At 36.9% G+C, this 22,829-nt stretch overlaps 1 protein-coding gene across 8 annotated transcripts in view; it reads left to right on the forward strand.

Annotated features, from left to right (window-relative positions):
• The window catches only part of LOC102238201 (RIMS-binding protein 2-like), a 72,025-nt gene that overhangs the window by 30,772 nt on the left and 18,424 nt on the right, over nucleotides 1–22,829 (forward strand). For 6 of the 8 annotated variants that reach the window (XM_023338499.1, XM_023338491.1, XM_023338498.1 and 3 more), the window contains exons 4-13: nucleotides 4,519–4,608; nucleotides 7,988–8,110; nucleotides 11,909–12,013; nucleotides 13,371–13,421; nucleotides 15,079–15,283; nucleotides 16,304–16,461; nucleotides 16,586–16,665; nucleotides 16,770–16,879; nucleotides 19,466–20,275; nucleotides 21,477–21,500. In XM_023338499.1, coding sequence (XP_023194267.1) covers nucleotides 4,519–4,608; nucleotides 7,988–8,110; nucleotides 11,909–12,013; nucleotides 13,371–13,421; nucleotides 15,079–15,283; nucleotides 16,304–16,461; nucleotides 16,586–16,665; nucleotides 16,770–16,879; nucleotides 19,466–20,275; nucleotides 21,477–21,500 — 1,756 coding nt within the window. The remainder of the gene's footprint in view (nucleotides 1–4,518; nucleotides 4,609–7,987; nucleotides 8,111–11,908; nucleotides 12,014–13,370; nucleotides 13,422–15,078; nucleotides 15,284–16,303; nucleotides 16,462–16,585; nucleotides 16,666–16,769; nucleotides 16,880–19,465; nucleotides 20,276–21,476; nucleotides 21,501–22,829) is intronic. The other 2 variants (XM_023338492.1, XM_023338494.1) reach the window with 2 other exon arrangements.

Genomic DNA, 22,829 nt, shown 5'->3' on the forward strand with positions numbered 1-22,829 from the left:
CACTTCTCCTGCTTGAGAAGCAGCACACACACAATAATTTGCATGTGTACGTGGGTGCTGTTTGTGCATGGCTGCCTGTCAGAGCTGAATCTAATAAATACCCCTGTCTGCTGTGGGGTCATTTGGCAGGGGAGTGAATGCTGATTATTATGTTTCCCCTCACAGCCAAACTCCACATTTTATTTTGGGTTATTTTGTTTCCATTAACACGTTAAAAAAGTCCCTAACATGGGATTTGTTGCAGATTTAAACTGAGGAGCTGTCCTTTGTCATAAATCATTCAACCATGTAACAGTTCAAATTAGGATACAGAAAAACAGCAAGTTTATTTAAGTTTTTATTTATGCACATACATATTTAATAAAAATCTATTAAATTTGCATTAAATATATTTACTTCAAAAATTCTGTTAAAGTTCAGTATATGTACCATTTACTTGAGCTTAACTTAAAGTAAAAACACACTATGTTCATTCTGAGAATCTGGTAAGAGGCTGTTGTACAAAAATACAACATGTAGCTGCCAAAATTCTGCCTTCTTGCAAACTTAAGTATGCATTTTCAAATCATTTTTGCAAAGCTCATGCTTTTTATAGTTTGGACACAAGTTTCATATGTGTTTGAGGCTTTACTTGTGCCCACACTGAAGAAAGCCGATGTTGTCTGCGTCTTTCCACTCACAGCTTAACTGGAACAAAATGTTTCGTACATGACATCTAATTAATGACAATCCTCCTGGGGAAACAGCAGCAATCCTCAACCCACAAAAAGCCCATTTAAACTCATCAGGAGGCATCCCACAAATGAGTGTGTGCAGGATTTCACCCTTTATCAATTCTTCATCCTAACAACATAGCCTGTCATGGTTATAATATTAGTGCATTTTAGAATTGCCCCATATTTATAAAGAAAGCAATCTTAAAATCCCATTCTCATAATGGGAAGATGCAACAAAATTAATTATAAGATCAAATTCCTGCTCCAATCATCATTAATGTATACTTAACATATCCATAATTTGAAATAATTAAAATTTCTTTAAAAAGATTTAATTTACATGAAACAAATAATAAGAAATACATCATATAAAATTTTTAAATGCTTTATGCTTCAAAACAGCAGTAAGAATAGAATTACTGCCCTTCTGTAAAAATATACAGAAGCAAGAAATTGTTGTTAATCTTTTTACTTTGGTTTTCTGTTTTGTCTTATTGGTTGGTATTTTTGTATTTATTTGTCCATATTTTAGTGAACTACTGAGGAGTTACTCAAGTTCATATATATGTGAAGGCAGACCGGAATATAGCATAGATGCACAGAAGCTCCTGGGGATTGTCCACTGTGAGCAGATTTAGTTTTTTATCGGTTACGGATGTAAAATTCTTATTGGGGTTGTGCTAGAGCTGCACAGGGTGTGTAAACATATAGATGCAGAAGAAAGATGAAGGAAGACAGAGGTTGTCAGAGTGAATTAGGCTTTAGTACTGTTGATTTATATGTCTCTAAGCATGCGTGCTCTCTCTGAATGCACATATTGATCTCAAATTTCACAACCATGCAAAGATTCACACATAACAATTTTCACTTGGAGTCCCTGTTCTGCTTTTTCCTAAAGAGACACCCTTGTTAGCGCCTACTTTAAATATTCGAAACAGATTCCTATGTTGATTTGCGCATATTGAAGGTCTGAATTGGCATAGAAATGTGTGTGTCCCTTGGCTTCGCAGTCTAACAGTGTGTTTACAAGATGTTACAGAGTGCTAAGTGAAGCTGTGAATGTGTGATTTGCTGGAAGTGAGAGGAAGTACAGAAACAGTCATCATATTCGCGGCCCTTAAAACATTTATTTTTAAAGGTCATTTTTTGTCCAGTGTTTTGTTCACATTTTTTTTTGTGTGTGTGCTGAAATAATCTCAACTGAACTTATTTTTACTAGACAAGAAGGTTGATTGATAGCTTGAGGTTTGCCACACCCACTTACTCAGAGTTAAAGGAAAAGGTACAATATCCATTGTGGTTACTACTACAGCTGAGTGTGATTTTCTGCAGTTTGCACCGACTCTGTGTTGCAGTGACAGTTATACAATCAGAGAAGAAACTGGCCTTACTCACTGTGCTTTGTGTCTTCCTGCCCTTGCCAATGTTTTGGCTTTATTCTGTCTTTCTTCAGCATTGCTGCTGTCTCTGTCTGCACACGAAGAGATGAATGAGCACAACAGCCTCCCATTACTCTCTTTCTTTTCTCTCATCTCAGCCGGTTTATTGAGCTCCTCAAATATACTGATAAATTTGATCAAAAGCCCCTGAGCGGCTCAATCTTTTCTTGCGCAGAAAAATATTGGATTCTCTTTTGCTGCAGGTGGGTTCAAGGGAGCATGTTGCAGTAATGTAAAAAGTGCATCCTGAAATTTGTAGCTCACTGCAGCTCTTGTATGACAAATAAAAAAAACAGCTCAATGCCTCCATCTTTGCAGAAAGTGTTGATAAAATCAGACATACTTTTTTAAAATCTCCATGCTAATGAAGGTACACTCTTACACAATAACCAATTTGAAGTTGGATCAACTAATCCAACTAATCCAAAACTATTTGAAAAACAGCCTAATTCCAAACACAAGAATATTTTTGTTTTAAAATGCATGCAAATGACTAAAAATACTGATTCAGTAACAAAATAGTTCTACATTGATTAAGTGAAGTGCAGATATAATGTGAGAGACTAGAAATTATAATCTCTTCTTCTCTTTTGCTACCTGTTTACTGACCAAAAGACCATCTTATTCTTGTAGTAACACAATCCTAATGTTAGTGTACATTTATTAAGTAAGGAATACCCCAATATCACCTGTGCTTAACTTATTGACTCCTCTTACAATAGTTCTAAATTAAATTTGACTGAAGCACTTTGTAAAATTTATGCTGAGCTTTTCAGCAACATTCAAGTGCTAGATGGTCAATGATGTTGTAGGTTGGTATCTCTTCCGAAGAGTCTGGAAACCTTTAAACTATGGAACATTAAGAAATCTTTTGAAGTATCAGGACATTTTACATGTACAAATAAATTAAAATCATAAGGAAAACTAAAAATGGATCATCCCTGGGTCTTTCAGCAGGATAATGATCCAAAATATATGGCCAAATCAGTTGAGGGTTGATTTTACAAAACAAAATCTATCCTATTTTATGACTCCTTACCAAAGTCTTGTTCACAGCAGCAAGAGTATGTTGGAAAGAGCACTGAAGGAGACCCAGAAATCCTTAAAGCTTTAGTGAAGCGATATAAAAGGAAAGGATCAAATATCCCTCTTTTTGTATGCTCTAATCTTGAGACACATTATAGGAGAAAATAGGGCTGTACAAATTTAACAGCAGGAGTGCCTATAAGTGTGGTACCAATGTTTTTTCCTAAAATTGGAATAAATGTGATCCAATTATAGGCCGGAATGTTCTATGTTTTTCAGTGAAATACTGTGCTACTGCATTAAAACTTTATTTATTTGAAAGCTTTACCTGGGGTGCTGATAAATATGGATAGACTATAAAACCTTCATTTTAATAATCTATTCTATTTATCCTTAGGGATAATAACTTCTACTTTAATGAATTCATGTTAAAAAGTACATCCTGCTTGTTTGATTTGTCTGTATTACCAGGAAGCTTCCGAGCTGTTATTGACTCCTGTTGCTTAAAAGCTGATTAGGGAACAGAGCTGACTGTTCCTATTAATGGCACAGTTCAACAGTGGACGGCTGAGAATGACCATCAGCAGAATGAAGTGGTATTAGGTGCAAGGATATGGTCAGTCACAGTGAAATCACTCTTGAATGCTCATAGCTGCGAGAGGAGGAGAGCGCTGCCCTACTTTGAGTCTGGCATAATTACATAATGCTTGAGTACCTGCAGCACCAGCAGCATGACAACTTCTGACTGTTAATGTGAACTGTGGAAAGAGCAGACAGGTTCTACACACTTCTCAATCCTTTTTTTACGCCTTGCAATTTAATTTCCTCTCAAGAGTCTTATGTGCCTGTTTACGTTCTTTGCTTTTGACTGACAGGCTGTCATTCTTTTGGTTTTAATATCTAACTTTAAACAATTTTGTCCCACTTTTTTGTCATCCTCTTTCCCTCCATCTATCCACCCCTTCCTCTCCTATCCTCATATTCCAATTTTCTTGTCTGTTTTAGCTGTCCTCTTCAACTGCCAATGCCACATACCAAATAGAGGGTGACAGCATACAGCTGTGTGTTTTGTACCCCAGACAGGATCTTAGAGAAAAGCTTATCTGCATGCACACACATTAACACTCACAAACACGGTGGGAGACGGAGGGAGGGATCGTCACTAACCTGAGTCTTTCATCTGTCGCTTATGTAATCACTTTAAGATGGAGTGGTTCTGTGTGGCTTCCATATTTTATACAGTTAGACATGAAATCATTAGAGTAAAAAAGGTTTCTATGATAATATGACAAGATGGTAAACTTCTCCCTTGGTGCTGGATCTTCTTCTTTTTCCAGAAAGCGAAGCTCCATGCTGCCTTGCAGGAAAGAAATCGTCTGAACCTCGAGCTGATCAGCCACCAGCTTAGGGCATCCAAGCATGAGCAGGTGAGGATGTTCACATATTTTATGTACAAATTGTCCACTACAAGTACACACACCTTAGAAGATTATCAATTGGAAGATATTTATTATTTTACATGGACCTGGGCCAGGACCAGTATCAAGTAGAACTACACAATAAAAGGAAAAAGTGCAACTGCAATACTTTATTTCAAAGTGTCAAACTTTAATACTGTGACAACTACATCTATTGCTGTTAACCCACACAGACTCTTTTCTTAAAATTTTTTTTATCACAATGTTCCCAATGTTCTATATGAGCTTTAGCATGAATATAAATGCTGATACCTGCAAATGCTACTGCTATTCTTCATGCATATGATCCTACCAAATGTCTGTCCTGGGAGTCCTTTGCAATTAAAATACCACAAATATTAATATCGTGATGAAGATAATGATAAGATATATTGTTGCAGAGAGCTTTCAGTTTCAGAACCGCTAAAATTTTCAGTCAAATTGTTTAAGGGTATTTTAATAAAAAATAATAATAATAATAATAATAAAAAGTAACAGGAAAAGGGCCAAAGTGACTGGACCTTTCACCAGCTTTACAAAGTAATAAAATGCTATCATTTATACTGTATGTCACTAAATTCTGCTAGTCAGCTGGCTGAACGAAGACCAATACAGATTTCCTATTCAGTTGGAAATATAGAAAAATAAATCTGCTCCTAAATATTTCTCGACTCATGGATTGCTGCATAAAGCAGCATCACCCATCTCTCATGTTACGGTAATGCTGTTTTAAAATACACTCGGCAGCTGCGGCAACATATCTATGAAATAGCCGATTGCAGCCTGGCTATCCGTAGCCTGCCTAATTTACAAGCTAATAGCAGGTTTTACACTTGGACTGTTTTATAAATAGAAGAACAGAAAAAACAGCAGGGCATAATATTCTGCAAGTGAAAACTACTATGAAACCAAGTGAGTATTTATTCTATATTATTTTTCATATCTTTGTATCCCAACCAAAATTACAATTAATGTATTTTTTAATAGCATAACTAGAAAAATAATGCAATTTTCTAATCTGCAGTAAGAATTATTGTTGCATTTCTGCCTTTTCCACTTTAAAAAGGTAAATCCACTTTCTTGATCTTCATCACCAACTTCATGGCACAGACCATTTTCTCTTGTTGTCTAATCTTTACTAATCTCCTGAAAAACTGCCCAGAACATAATTTAGATATAATGTGCAACTTCTGAATAGGACCAATATCACCTATCTTTCTCCTTTACTTCCTTGTCAAATGAATGGGATGTTTTTAAGAAGATACCTCCCATTTAGACTAAAATCAGAGTAATACAGTTGCAGCATCCATTTGTTGTTGGCCAACCCATGATTCATATGTTATTTGGGACTTTTAGCCTAATTAGCAACTGCTATTTCTTGCTAGTTTTGCTTAGAGTGTTAAATAAATGCTATACATTTTAGCTTTATATTTGTGCACAATGTCTTCTGATGGTGTGAAATTGTGGTAATCTTACTCTAATATAGTCATTCTGTGAGAATCATATACCTATTTATAGTCTTAGCGAGGTAGTTGTGTATCTCCATATGACTTACACAATACCTTATAAATGGATTAGTGACAAGTAGTATTTCCCGCAGATCAATATGACTGGACCAGTGGGTAATCTAATGATGACTCATCAGGTTACAAACATTTTCATTTAATACTCGTTTGGGTTCCTTATATCATTATTTTTCCATCTTCTCTCTTAATAATCTTTGTTTATGTTGACCCAAACATTCAGCCACTGCCCCTGGATTTGTAACTACAACCACAAGTGTTGTAATGGAGACAATGGCACACTGAGATAGATGCTTTGGCAATAAAAGTGACTTTCAGAATGCGGGTGGATCAGTGTAGGGGGGTGTTGACATGTGTCCAGGAAGCCCTGCTTAGACCTCTTGCTCCATTAATGATGCCATCTGTGCACAGACAAGGTGGGCATGGAAACAAAATAGAAATGGGGCTAAAAGCGTGTTCTTTCCTGCCAGATTTGTAGCGGGAGGGTAGGAGGCTTGTAGGGATGACTGCGGGAAGAACCTTGTTTGGATGAAAGGTTCTTATTGAAAAAGTCATAGAAGATATTAATACTTCAGATATCAAGACAGTGGTGATGTAAATGGTTGAGAGAGCTGTAAACATAAACTTGGTGGTTAGCCAGTATGTCAATGTTTTTGACAGTTGTAATAAAATAGAGGATTGCAGCAATTGTTTTACATGTGTGAAGATCTTAACAGATTTCAGAGCATGCCCTTTGCATTTTATCCCTCTCTTATATGAAGAGAGTGGGTGGTGAATTCAAGGGGTTCGGCTTGCAGTTTGTGCAACTGGATGTCCTTATTCCTGTACACTTCACAATTAAGTGAATGAGTTTAAAATGTATTTGTTTCTCAGTATTTTACTTAGAAAAAAAACACATATTTGCTATGGAGGCTTAGGATTTTTTTTGTTTCACAAATGGTCAAATTGACAAGAGGAGCTCAATGATAGCTAGAAAAAAGTGTGTGGTTGAGGTGATATGATATAGGACTTTTAATGTATGGAACCATTGTTTGATTTTAAGAATCACTGACGTTGTGTGAAATATGATCATTCCACCATGTAGGAGTGCAAAACATTATTTGCTTTTAGTAATTTTTCTCATTATTTTTGGGTATACACATGACGTATCTGGAATATGTATATCTAACAGAAGCAGCATGTAAAATATTGATAATATTAAACATAATAAATGCTAATTAATGGTAATCTGTTGCTTTTTTGTCCATGCGAGCATCAGAAGAGTTAGTTCGCTTCAGCAGCTCCCGCTACTGTCACAAATCCCACAAAATAAATGAGCTTGGTTTCTTTGCAGTTGTTTAATTGTGTGCACTCTAGGTGTGCGAGCTTATCTATTGTGCTCTCCTCAGTTTTTTGGTAATTAATGAGAAGATGAAGGTTGCATGGCTGATGGGTGGCTCAGCTCAATCTTGTAAGGCCACCTTAACAAGAACCAGCTCAAGGCTGATATTAAAGCGAAACGCTGGGTGCTCAAGTCAGCAGCTCAAAGTCATCAAGGATAAATGGAAATGTCCTGATTAATTTCTCTTCAGATTGTGAACTTAAAAATCATGCCTCAGACCAACAAGATAGAACATGTAATTTACTATAAATTTAAAACATAGATCTGGTGCAAAAAATATTCAGAAAACACACATTCTTTTTTTTCCATTCTAAAAACAAATCTGTTGGTTACATTTCATAACCTTCAGTTTCTGGTTTGCGGCTTGCTACTTAAACTTCTCTAATTATTTCTCATCCTTTCCTGTCTAATATCTGAGCTCTGTTTGTGATTCATGTCCCTCCAGGTGCGATGCGACTATGTCCAGCTGAGACAAACGTTTGCCACAGTGAGCCGGGAGAAAGACAAGGCCCAGAAAGAAAGGAACCAACTCCAGGCCAAAGTCGAAAATCTGGAACATGTGCTTAAGGTAAGACCTACTATATAACTCTGTGTCTTATTGACAAGCTACGTTAGTTAATGACATACTGAAATCACAATAAATCAAATAGGGTTTTAAGAGATTTAAATGACCTCTGACTGTGTTGACACATTTAATACAATTAAACTATCTAACATCAAGTGTCTGTTACTTGAAAATAAACCCATTCTGTTCAACTCCGCAGACAAAGTCTGGAATTTCAAAAACATGAATACAAAAATCCTGTGAGCATCCTCCTGATGGTAGTTGGTGGCACTTGACATTATTTTGGGAAATTGAATTAAAATGAACCATTATAAATGCACAACCCTTCTGGGGTATTTGTAAGAAATTGTGTCATTTTACCTAAATTCTTCATTTAATTTACCATGGACTACTGCATGTTCACTGTTCATTATTTATAAATTCATTTATTTGCAGATTTTCTGAGGAATATAACTCAAAATTATTTGCAAAAACCCAACTATTGGCATTTTTTATGTTGATCATATCTAAAATATTTGAAAGATAATGCAGCCTGGGAAGTTGAAATACCTAGTCCCAATACTTCACATGCTATTGGATGGTGGATGCAAAACAGTCAATTCCGGAGCACCATGTATTTGCCTTGATGCTGATTGGCTGCGGAAATGGGGAAGATTGTAGGCTTCCTTCTGGAGTTGTGCGAGGTGGTTTCCACTGTTCATATTAATCCATATTAAGGTATTTTTGGTGCATGAACAATTAAAATAGGCAGTGGCAGGTATTTTCAAAGGGGTCTCAAGTATTCATGGATTTCAGCTATTTGTGAGTGAACATGGTGTTTAACCACCTCAAAAAGTCCACTGTTTTAGTTTATTTTAGCAAAGAGTGGTATCAGTCAACATGAATAGCTAGAACATTTATATGCTAACCTGATGTCATTTTATCAGCTAAATGCCATTGACAAGAATTGTTTTTTTTTTTTGAGAATTTTTTAAACAACTTTCCACAACCTGAAGATTTTGCACATGTTCTACATCATCATATGTGGGAAACAAAAACTCTCTCCTTCCTGAACAGGCATGACATTTTCATGGTGTTTATAATTGCCTATAGTTATTAAAAAAGAAGATTTTTTTTCTATCCGTCCATCCATCCATCCATCCATCCATCCATCCATCCATCCATCCATCCATCCATCCATCCATCCATCCATCCATCCATCCATCCATCCATCCATCCATTCCTTCATTCATTCATTCATTCATTCATTCATTCATTCATTCATTCATTCATTCATTCATTCATTCATTCATTTTCTTCAGTGTATCCGGGGTCGGGTCGCGGGGGTAGCAGCTTGAGAAGGGAGGCCCAGACTTCCCTCTTCCCAGCCACTTGTTCCAGCTCTTCCGGGGGAATCCCAAGGTGTTCTCAGGCCAGCCGAGAAACATAGTCTCTCCAGCGTGTCCTGGGTTTTCCCTGGGACCTCCTCCCGGTGGGACGGTGGTGTCAAAAAAGAAAACATTGAGTTTAAGGTGTGGCATTAAATCACATCTTCACTGACATCATTAGCTGAAGGGGTGTCATCTATGATGTCATCACCGGGGCTTTCCCAAACTGCACAAATTGTACAAAGGCATTGCTATTTTCTGATTTTGTTGAAACCCCAAAAATGTCCACATTACTTCAAGAAGAGGCTTCTTCTTTTATTGTGTTCCTATCTTCCAATAGTAATCAGTCTCGCCACTCTGTGCGAGGCTCTGTCGTTACAAATCCTCGTCTCCCTGCATCTCCCATCGATTGTCTGTTTGTCAGGATATTCGAGAGATAAATGTGCCCATATGAGAAAAGCTGACCTACTCCCTGATACAGCAATGAAAGGTTTGTCACTTTCTCGTTTAGCATTGATTACGGAGACAAAGACACTATTTAGAGAAAATTACATGGGGCGGTGTGGGTGGAGAAAGCACAGATAATGGAAACACAACATGGAAAAAAAAGGCTCACTTGAAATTTTTCCTTGTTTAAACCAAATTGGGATGAAGCATTATGAATCTTGTTTTGAAGTTGATCTAATCTGGTAACAAAAAGCTTTTTAAACAACCCAATTAAGTTATAAAATATTTTTATCACTCTATGTGTTTAGGAGGTATATTGATGACGAGGCAACATAAATCATCTACATCAACACGTAAGACAAAGGCCAATATGCTACAGATTGTACTAAATTGGTTATGATTGAGTCATAGCCTCTCTTTAAGTTGTAGCCACCTTAAAAATTATATTTGTTTACATTTTCTTGTTGCGTTGTTTGTGAGAAAGGAAAGAGTAGCAATTCAGCAGGTGACCTCGAGTAGCAAAAGAACATGTTCAAAATTCACATCCGTAATCTACTCACATAAACTCAGTCTGATCAGTGAAAGTTCTCGTTATCTATTTCTGTTAAAATGGAGGCATTAGCAAGGTTTTTAAAAAAATCTGTTTTCACCAAAGCTCCACAGCAGCTTAGAGCTGTTCTGATTATGCAAGTGACTGCATGCTCAGGACACCCTGAAGTCACTCTGGAAGGTAAAGAAGCTTTTCTTCTTTTTATTAGAATGAGAGAGAAAATGAGGGTAAAAATCTAAATGTTAGAGCTTTCTCAGCCATTTTCCCTAAATGTGAAGAAAAATCTTGCGATCCTAACTTGGTTTCTGAAAGATATTGTTGCTGGTTGTAACTTTGAGAAGACATACTGTGCCAACCTACCTTGGCCAATTTGGCAAAGGGTAGATAAAGGATCAGCCTGAATGACCATTGACCATGCAAGACATCTTTGAGTCGGTTCCAAATGTACTGTAAGGGATGTAAGAGATGAAAGCTAAATAATGCAGCAAAAGACAAAAACTGCTGAATGATATCTTTATTTGCTTTATGTTCCCCCGCAGTAGCATTTCAGTGTACAATGGGGAATGTGCAGGAATATATAAATGATATCATATAGACTGAAGCCAGTGCCTGCCTGAAGTGCGGTGCTTTCTTATTTTGGTGGTTGTAAGAATACTAAAATTACACAAGATTCTAACAAATGCATGAAAAAAATCTTAGCAGTTGAAGGATCTCTACAGTGTAAATGCTTTAGCATTCACACAGTGAAAAGCTGATAGTTTCTAAATATAAGGAGTTTAATAGATGCATACCATTACAGGAGAGAAAAGTTTCCATATTTGAAACTTGAGGTTTAAAAGGCTTAGGTAAATAAATAAACTGTGATATTATTTAACTCTCATGTCTCATACGGTATGGATACACCTGACATGTTGCTCATATTAGAAAGCAAACCATGTAATAGCAGGTTGGTAGGTACAGATCAGCTGGTTTGCTATTATGTGCTTTTTTGTCTGACCACCCGCCAACCAAAAACAAACCAAAGACGATAATACCAGGATTTATTGGATTGTTTTAAAGAGCTTAAAGTATAATATCTGTCAATAAATACACACATTGTTTTTGTACACATTGACCGAGTACAGTTTTATGGGTTACACACTCTGGACTTTACCCTTTGGGGCTTCATGAATTTTATTGAAAACAATGTGATGCCAACTAGTTTGTGCTTTGGCAGTATTTTAATAACATATCCCTCAGTAGCCAGTGGATAGAAAAATGCATCAACTGTTTTGGGTCAGTGACATAACTAGCCTCTTCTTAATAACCACTAAGGCTTGAAAAGTCAACTTTTCTGCCACTAATGGTGAAGAAAGACTCTTGCTTGGTAAATCTTTGAACATGCTGTCAGAAACCATCTCTAAATAGCCTCATTCCTCTCTCTCTATGTCCCCACAGCATGTGCATGAAGCCTTACAGCTAAAACAACAGTTGCAGACAGAGTATGAGCAAGCATTGGTGGCCTTTCACAGCAAACAGAAAGAGATCAGTCAGCTACAAAAGGTATGGCCATGAGTAAGAACAAAGCAGAGAATTAATCACTGAAAACTTGTTTTCTTTTTCCAGTATTGATTGTGTGCAGCTACTTCATTCCATAGCTCCTTGTTCAACTATTGATGTATTTTTGCATTTTTTGCTGATTCACTGTCACACAGTCAATGGCACTCAACTAGAAAATAAAAAGATCTTGGAAGGCTGTCCAGTCTCCACTTTGACAGCAAATACAAGTTTAGCAGCAAATACAAGTTTAGCAAATACAAGTTTAGCACTGATTCTGTGATTTATAGGGACATTGATATTTTTCAATCTGTAGTATTTTAATTCCACTTTGGAAGTTAATGACATTGAACATTGTGAATAACCAGTTTGTTACTCCATACAGTGATCAATTTCAGAACAATCAGTTTTTGTCTATAGTTTGTTTGCTGGAACAACACAAAATCCGAGTGGCGCCAGCAAATGCTTTGCAGAATCAATAGCCACTGAACTCTAAAATTCATGTGACATACAAATTAGTTTAAGAACAATGTGTAGAGAACTATATGTGGATCCCCATGCATGTTGCAATTAAATTAAAGTTTCAGATATAGTGGTGACAGTCTGGGTATGGTAGTTGACAGGAAAACAGAATTTCTAACGCTACAATTTGTCAAATATAGTATTTGTTGATGGTGGGATTCATTTATAGGAGTATTTATCTTGAGTTGGGTTGGCCCCTTTGTTCCACTTAAAGAAACTTTCAATGCTGTGGCATGCCATGCCAAGAAATTCTGGACAATTAACTTAGTGAGAACAATTTGGGGATGGTCATTTTTAATACAGGTCTATTTCCACATTTATTCTTTGTAGATCATCAAACCCAGCTGGATTAAGTTGCCTAAAAGTCCAATCTTAATCTCATCTGAGAAAGGAAAAGATGAATTTATCTTAAGCAATTTTAAGCTCTTTCACAGGAGTACCAATAAAAGTGGCTGAGACTGTAGATTTTTCTGTTCCTCTGGTTTTATTTAACATACATTTGGTGATTTCAGTTAAACCAAGAATAGTTCCTAACTTATCCCAAATCATTTGTTTTGTCACATAATGTGTTTCTGTTTATATTTAAAAACTTCAAGCTCCTTAAAATTAACTACGAAAGTTTTAACATACCTAAGAATAGATCAGATACCCCTCACTGGAGCAGCGCCGTCAGGAGCAGGCAGCTACTCAACTACCAAAGCTCTGCCGAACCAGTGAGCCTCTTTCAGGCTCGTCCACAGTACCGCGTAGACAGAATGTCAGCTGTGTGATGTCTAGTCCACCTTGCAGACTGTGATCACAGTGTCAGCTGTCACTTTGTGTTTCTGTGTGTTCTCTGCAGGCTTGGGATCAAACTGACCAACAGCATGAGGAAGCAATACAGTTATTAGAGGTACAGATAGTTATCATGTCTCATGAGTAGGGTTTAATTTCTTTTTCTGTGATTGATGTGGTTTTAATACTGAGAAACTTCTTAGATACATTTCTATAAAATCACTCCAAGACTCTTGAAAAGACATTAAAAAACAAATAAAAAGCATCTTTATTCTCTCTACAATTAGAAACTTTGTCTATCCTACTGAATATGTATATAAAAACAATCATCCTTCACAGATAATAATCAAGTTGGGGATTTGCCACTCCATTTTTCTTACTTCAAAAAGTATCCAAAGTGGAGGAGGAATATAAGTAAGGACTTAAAAAAGATTAATTATTTTTGCTGATGGTGCTATATGAACATTTAGGAAATCAACAAGATCTACCCAGCTTCTTTCTCTAGGGTTCATGAATATCCATGGGATAATTCATGCAAATGCGTCTTGTAGCTGTGCAGGCACAAAACTGTTCACTGACCAACACTGCTATGGAAACCATGCTGGAAGCAAAGCGTAACAAAAGCTCTCTTAGTTGTCAAGTAAATACAATAAACTGCTGACAGCAGAGGCACAGGGCTTTCAGTGCACCATAATGACTCTACTGACAATATAATAAGGCAGGTTACTTAAAAATCCAAAAGGCTTGTTATTTTGTACAGAAGTAAGACTGATAGAAAGTGTTCCGACTTAATTTTAGCAATAAAATCAACAGATGAAACCTTCCAACCTGAAATTGAGAATGACTCTGAAGTGTATTGAAGGTGCCATTAGTTGCATGTAATTTAATTGCAAGTTGCCCAAAGAGCTACAGTCACTTGTAGGTTACAGACACCACATGAACAACTTTCCATATTTAGCATTGTTATGCTTTGCTCCCAAAAACAAAGCAAGAAAACTATGAATTTAGTTTATTCTGGAGTAATGTCCAGTATCTTTGTCTATTAAGCGGATGCTGGGAGATACAATTAATCTAGAACTGACATCCTTTAGAAGTCTACTATATTTAATTGTTTTGCATTTAGAAGCATGTAGTGTGACATGTTGTATTAACGGTGTCCCTCAGCTGACCATTTTCTTGATCCGTCAACTGATCTGCTTTGTATTTTATTAAAGTCTTCTAAAATATGCTACAGCCTCATTTACAGAAAATAATTTTCTCCTTTTACCCTAAATCCTGCTGTGATAATGGGTCTCACGCTTCTATTAGTGCAGTTCAAGTGAGGTCATGTTATTAGTCATCAGAAGCCCATTAATATGATTCTACTGGGCAGGCAGAAATTAAAACTCTGCAGTGAGTGAGTTAGTACTTTTCTTGTGCAACAAATTTGTTGAATCAGTCTTTTCACATTTCACAAATGTGTTTCACAGACACATTTGTTTATGTTAAACCAACATGCAGCCATTTATGCATTTTATGCACTTCATATCAGTAGCATCATTAAAATATAGCTATCGAGAAAAACCTTGAGATGCTCTATTCTTATTTTCTCACTGTAACTAGAATTTTTCTATTAATTCTTTTATAATTAGGCCATGTTCAGTCAGCATTGACTAGGAGGACTAGGACTTTAGAGGGATGGTACATGTATAATCAAATATGATAAATCACTGTTTTCCTCAATTCTTCATATGGTTGAGTACACTTCTTTCTGTTCTCTCTCCTTTCTGTCAAAGGTCAAACTTTGTGACCTGGAGCAGAAATGCAGGTCACACAGTGATCATTTCCACCAGCTGTCGAAAAGGCTGCCAAACATCCGTTTGCAATCAGAGCCTGTGGAGTTCCTTAATAGTAATTCTACCTTGGTGTCCCAGATCCCGACCTCATCAAAGGAGAAACTCTCCCAAGTCATTGATGAATTTGAAGCCTGGATGCAGAAAGGTTTGTTAATGATTTCACTTAAAAGCAAAGCTTTTAGTAGTCTATTTATTAATCAGATGCTTGATGTATCATAAAAAAACCATTTATAACACTATTACAAACTGTAGGTATTAAATTTATTTTTTCTTTTTTGTTTATTGCAATTAATTAGATGTTTTTAAACCAGTATTTTTTGGGTGTGTGTGTCCATAAGTCTTTTAATGTTTTCCTTTATGCATACCCTCCTTCACACCAATGCATTGTCATTTCCCAAATAAATATTCTTTGTCAAACCAGAAAATAATAATCTATGATTTTTTCCAGGTATTGACAAACATATTGTAATGACATAATTACGCATAAACATGTAATATACAAATTACTTTTGTACCCATCAAAGAAGGCTTTTTAAGTCCGTTTCTAAAGCTGAATCTATGCAAGGTAATCTAATATTCTATTTAGGAGTTGGTCATGTTATATAACATGTAAAATAACTATATCACTGCCAGCCAGCTGATTCCTCAAGAGCTTTTACCTTAATCCATCTCTCATGTACTGTGTCGGTTCTGTGAAATAGATAACTTTCAGATACTGCTGATCTTTGATGAATTGGTGTGTAGATATTACACTTTATATGTTCTCCTTAATTTATTTTTTGCAAAACTTTTCTTGTTATACACTTTCATGGTGAGATACTAAGACAAGACAACTGCAACTGCAACTACAACCGTTTTTCATGCATTTTTATGCATTCAATCACTGATGTTGAGAAAGTTGTGTCTTATAGTTTTCTCAAAGAATAAAACTTTTTGACTTCTTTGCATGTGACTAAATAAGCCTCATTTCACTGAGGGATTTTTAAGAACACATGTGTTCTGCAGTAGGTAATTACTGACAGAGGCACAAAAGCCTTTTGGCGTGAAAGGTGTTAACTGTGCCATTGCTTAACGACTGAATCAATAGGTGTGCAATGAACAGCTAATGGGGTGCATGAGGAATGACAGTCTCTCTTTATTTGCTATTTAAATCAATGTCTCCTAGGTGATGAGAGTGCACCAATTGCTCAGCTTCTGATCCCTCAGTTTTCACCCTGCCCTCTGAAGACTGAAGACAGTGAAGCATTCAAACTGCTGTCTGTCAAATCCAGCACCGTAGCAACGGATCGCTCCAGCAGCCCCCGACAGCATCCCCCATCAGAGGTGAGAGCGAGGGACACCATATCGTCACATAAACCTCTCGACAGTCTTTTTAAGTGCTTAAAATAGATCTACTTGCATCCCAGCTCACAAGAAATGATGACTTGTGACTGTGATTGATCAATAGATGGAGGATGAGACAAGCTCATCACCAAGGTCCAAACCTCGCTACACAGGCCAGGTCCGCCTTTGCACTGCCCGTTACAGGTGAAAGAGACAAGCATCAAAATATTTGTTTTGATTTTCAGGTGTGCAGTCTCTGCACTTCACTCACTAAACTCAACATATTCTTGTGTCTTTTCTCTGCTAAGTTATAACCCTTATGATGGACCGAATGAACATCCTGAAGCAGAGCTCCCTCTTGTGGCTGGAAAATATCTATACGTGTATGGAGACATGGATGATGATGGCTTTTATGAAGGTGAGAGGGAAATAACTATTTTTAAGCTGTTTTTGATGTTGGCTGTGAACGAAAGTATTATATACACATTGCATAAAAAGACATACCCATTTTTGTAACTATGTGACATTAAATCTGACTAAATGCCCCCTGTTTTAAAAGAGTTAGGACTGCTTTAATTACTTATTTTTGCTAAATGACAAAACAATAAGTGCATATTATTAAATTCAGAACTGCATATACATTTATTCAGTAATTTGTTGAAATATATTCTAGGCTGTGATACTGATTTTTTCGTATCTTTAAACAAATGTCTGACAATTTGCTTGGATTTTGGCTCATTTCTCCTGACAGAACTGGTCTGAGTCAGGTTTGCTGGTGGCTTACACACAACATTTCAGCTCTTGCCCACATGTTCTTATGGGATTTAGAATGTCAGAAAATTTGTTTGTTAAACTTTTATTTTTATATCTGGGAGACATTTAGGTAATAACTGATTAAGTGGAAGCACATGAGATCCGTGGATGTTTCTTCAGTATGGCTGAGGATAAATTGTGTTCTGACTTCTAAAATAATGCAAATAAATAAATCTGAGGTGACATGTGAATGTGGTTTGGTGCAAACTGTCCAAACTTCTTCTCAGTTCAATTCAAAAATACCTTATTAATCCCAAAGAAAAACAACATTCTGTTTTAACTAATATTATCCAAGTTTCCTCAAATAGTTGTTGTATATGCTGATGGCTGTAGACAGGAAGGATCTCCTGTAGCAGTTCGTATCACAGTGGTTCTGAAAAAGTCTCTGATTGACTCTGCTGGATGACAGTCTAATGAAGGATGCTCAGGGTTGCCAGTTCATTTTATGAAAAATCCTTCTTTGCACCACCGTTTTCAGTTGTTCCACTGTGGTCTCCAACACACTACCAGCCTTCTTTGTCAACTTGCTTACCTTTTTTTGGATTCTGTCTCTGGTGCTGCTACCTCATCAAATGATGGTAAAGGAGATTACATTATCCACAACAAACTTACAGAAGATATGTAGCATCTTGCCACAAACTCTAAATTATCTAAGCTTCCTCAGAAGGTACAGACTGCTCTGTTCCTTCTTGTAGATGTCCTCATTGTTCTTCTGTTTTTCTTGAAATCTACAATCATCTCTTTTGTTTTTGTCACATTCAAGATGTAAGGGGTTTCTCTCCACACCATGCCAGAAAATCCGTTAGTTCTCTTTATTTGGCTTCTTGTCCATCTCTGAAACACCCAGCAACTGTCATCAGAGTACTTCTCCAGATGAAATGCATCTTCTTTCTTTTCTTGCTGGTCTGATTAGAAAGAAACAGACTAATATAAGTGAAACTGCTGCCAAAATCTAAAGAAAAACATTGAAAGACCTTTTGAAAAAGACATGCGTTCTTTGTAGCAAAGTAGAAAGAGTACTCTTTGTGCAAGTACATATATCACATTTACAATGCAATTAATTTCCTTTGTTATAATGAATTAACTTTGTTGTACAAGGCACAAGGAGAACTGTCCAACCTTAATATAAAATAACTGTAATGCTGATGAAGTCATTTCTGTAAGCACTGGTGCAAAGGCGTCTCCTGCTCCTACATGGCAGTTTGCATGACTTGTCACCCTCATACTAAAAATGTCCATCATCTGCCTTCTGGCTGTGTTCATTCTTTGACCTCTGCTTTGTCAGCGCCGGATGTCACCATGAACAACTTTCTGCATACTTTCTCACAACTGCTGATTGGAGTGACTCTCTTTCTAATCTCTGTAGAATTATGGAGGTTTCTCCATCAGAGGCAGTCCTAATCCCCCTAACTACCAATAGTGCAGCCGATGCAGACTTGTCGTAGTCACGGTGGGACTCATCTGCAGTGATTCATTAGCCGTGGGCAGTCGGATCGCACGACTTTGTGGAGGAGCTCTGTATTTACAACACAAAAGGGAGACTTGGGCCTCAGACCAAGCTGTTGACAAGATGGGACCTTGGCCCCTTTTAGTATGATGACTAATCCAACGGGGCTTGGCTTAATCATCGGCACACACAAGGAAAACACACTGATTCATGTACACATGAGCAGACAGATGCAAATGGTCTTAAGGTTTCCCAGGCCTTCTGTGGAAACAGGGATTGAATGAACATGATGAGCTTTGCTGAACTGAAGCATATCACCTACAAGTAAAAAAATAAAAACCTTTTCATATTTTCCTAAAGTGAGCAGCTCATGTGTGGATTATGGTGTGCTCCTGAAAATGTTTTAAAAGTTCAATCCAAAAGTTACGTTGAAAAGGGAATGTTTTAGTTTTGATACATAATAAGAGTACTTAGAGATCACTGCTAAAGATGTATCATCAAAATACCAGTGGTATTCTACTTTATGACATGCCATTGTTTGAGTAAAACATACTTACTTTTTTTCAGTTACTTTTCCTGTTACATTGCTTTATTATCTTGTAAGAGATTCCACTTATCTACTACCAGAAACAAAATATTTGGTTGAATAAAACAAGTTACCTCTAAATTTGCTAGATGTAAGAGCAATTTTGGTCTTAACAAAAGGCAATTCTTTTAACAATTTTTCTCCTTTCTGCATGACAGGGGAGTTGCTGGATGGTCAAAGAGGACTTGTTCCTTCCAACTTTGTTGAATTTGTCCAGGATAAAGAAAAACTAATTGGAGAGGGAGCGGAAGACTTAGGCCCTCTGGAACACACATCCCTGGTCCTGATGACCGTGGATGGAGGTGCCTCCCAGGATGTAATGCTAGGCTCAAGTAATTCCCTTGTTCCATGTAGCAATGGGACAGGGGGGACTTTAGATCCTGAGGACTTAGCTGAGGATGTTGTGCCTTACCCCCGTAAGATAACCCTCATCAAGCAGCTGGCACGTAGTGTTATTGTGGCATGGGAGCCTCCAGTAGTGCCTTTGGGCTGGGGGAACATCTCTGGCTACAACGTATTAGTCGATGGGGAGCTTCGTGCCAGTATACCATACACCGGCCGGACCAAGTGCTTGCTGGAAAAGCTGGACTTGGACAGCTGCATTTATCGTGTCTCCGTGCAGAGTGTCACTGACCGCGGCTTGTCGGATGAGCTCCGTTGCACCGTGCTGGTGGGAGCCAACGTGGTGGTGGCACCATGCGGCATGCGGGTGGATGACATCCAGCGGGACACTGCCGAGCTCTCCTGGCTGCCTAGCAACAGTAACTACAGTCACACTGTGTACTTAGATGGGGTGGAGCATGCTGTAGTAAAGCCTGGAAGGTATAGACTACGGTTCCACAACCTGAATCCCCTAACGGTGTATAAGGTCCAAGTGGTGGCACAGCCCCATCAGGTGCCATGGCAACTGCCTCTGGAGCAGAGGGAAAGGAAAGAAGCTGGAGTGGAGTTTTGTACTCAAGCAGCAGGTCAGTGATGTTTTTGTATTTGTTTTACATGCAGTGAGCAAACAATATCCCCAGTACTTTGCAAAAACATTATAACCTCTTGAAACTAGTCCACATTCTGTCACATTACAACAACAAAAAAATAATCTAAAATACTTTCTTAGGAATTTATGTTAGTGAGCAACATAAAGTGGTTCATAATTAAGAAGAAGGAAAATTATTCATGGCTTTATATGCTTTTTTATACCCCATCCAATGAATCAGTACATGGTAGAACTATCGTTTACTGCAATTAAACCAGTGAGTCCTTTCAGATATGTCTCTACCAGCTTTACAACCCTAGAGACAAAAGGTTACATTCCACCCCAGTCTAAAGTGTTTCAAAGCCTGTAACAGGTTTTCTCCTAGGATTTCCCTGTATTTAGCTCCATCCTCAGTCTGCAAGAAAGCATTCCCACAGCATCATGTTTTCATCACCATGGAGATAGTGTGCTCAGGCTGATGAGTAGTGTTGGTTATCCACCACAAATAGCCTTTTCCATGTGGGCAAACAAGCTAAATATTGTGTCATCTTAACAGAACCCCAGTGTTCACTTTTGCTTCTCTAGATTGGTGGCAAATCTGGTATCTGATTTGTTTGGTGTATTTCATCTGTATTCCAAATTCTGTTTCTTCACTAATATCTAACAAACCTCTTATTTCTCTTATTACCTAACCTCTTATCCACAGAACAGCTGCACTTAAGCTGAGATAAATGACATACAGTTTGACTTCTAGAGACTTCTAAAGGAATTTAGTTAGTGGTATCTGAGCAAGGAAGACTAAAACCACATGCACTACAATTTATTTTTTAGATTTTTATTTTATAATAATAATTTAAAACAACATATCCATTTCCCTCCACTTAACACTTATGTGTTACTTTATGTTGGTCTGTCACATTCCAATGCGATGAAATAAATTAGATTTTGAAGGATATGAGTAGCCCTGCAAGACAGTGTATAAATAAGTAATAGCTACCAAATGTTTATTTTACATAGTTTTTACAAGCATGGTATCAAAATTGGGTTTACAGTCTGCTGCTGCTGTCAATTTTATTATTTATGAATGTGAACTCTCAGTGCAACATCAATTAATCTTTAAGTCTGTGTCCTGTGCTGTGGAAGCATACAGTCCCTCATTTTGATGTTATGCTATTTTCTGTGTATTGCATTCTGTCTAGGCCCAACACCATATTGCAGAACAGGTCAGAGATTGAGCATCAGTGCTTGGCTGGTTTTTACATGTTTCTCCCTGAGCCACTCAACAAAATATCTCATTTATACTTTTAATAATTTTTTAATTTCGGTAGAAGGCTAATTATTACATGTTCACTCAAAGCATGCAGGTAATGTTGCATTTGTTTCTTGTTCTGGAAGTATGTTCCACTTAAGTACAATAAATTGACTTGAATGATTTTTCACCCCAAAATTTTAACACAATTTGTTATTTGAAATCAAATTAATTTGTAATTTTGCCCATTGTTCACAAGAGTACATTACCTATTAGAGAGCAGTGGAACAGCACATGATACAGTTAATATGATTCATTTTTTCATCCTTATAAATTTCCTTAAAAAAAACATTTAAGCCAGAACCCTTTGACTGCTCTCTTTTTGCTTTAATTATTGGAGGATTATTATTATTATTATTTTAAAGGATCTACATTTAAAATGTATGATTCACAGTTTTGCTAAAGGAAAAACAAAACAGACCTTGACTTAGTTTCTTACTATGTGCTGCATGTGGGGAAGACTGAATCAAAGCCCAGATTGATTCATTTATTTGTGTAGCAGCTTTGTTTTCATTTAGTTTATTTTGTTAATGGTAAATAAGTGTTAGTGTACAAAAGTGTATAAAATATCTTCCTTCTTAAGAAATAATGTTAGTATATGATAGTATATTACATTAGTATATTATAATGTTATTATAATAATAGCACATTTAACTACTAAAATGTAATTAGGCTTGAAAAATAGTCAAATATCATCCTAAAATCAAAACATATTTTTCTTTCTAATTAAACAGCTACATTAAACATAACTTTTCTGCTTTCACTTAATTATTATAAGACAAAAACTGTCCCATTAAAGCTTGGTAAGTTTTAAGCAGAGTTATTTTTATACATATTTAACTCGAGTCCAAATCAATGCTAAGGCAAAATCACCAATCTTCATATCATCCCCTGTCAGATCATAGCAAACCTACTGCAACCCAAATTCTGCTGGCAACTAAATGACCTCAACAACACAATTTATTATCTCGTTCTATAAGTCACCCTGAGTATTTGCACGCGTCTTCACAAAGTATTGAAGAGTTGTTCTGAAACTATTGCATAGCTTAATTGGCCTTTGTGATTGAGGTAATGAATTAAAAATTAAAATCCCTTTTACAAGAATTCCTGCACTTCTGTCACTTCCTCATTTATAGTCATACATTCCTCTGCATGGTTGTTATCTATGCTTATTTATGCATTAGAGGAATGCTTCACATCTTTCCCCCCCCTGTTTGCATATTGTCTATAGCAGACTAGTAAA

Source organism: Xiphophorus maculatus, chromosome 8 (assembly GCF_002775205.1).
Source record: "Xiphophorus maculatus strain JP 163 A chromosome 8, X_maculatus-5.0-male, whole genome shotgun sequence".
Lineage (NCBI taxonomy): Eukaryota > Metazoa > Chordata > Actinopteri > Cyprinodontiformes > Poeciliidae > Xiphophorus > Xiphophorus maculatus.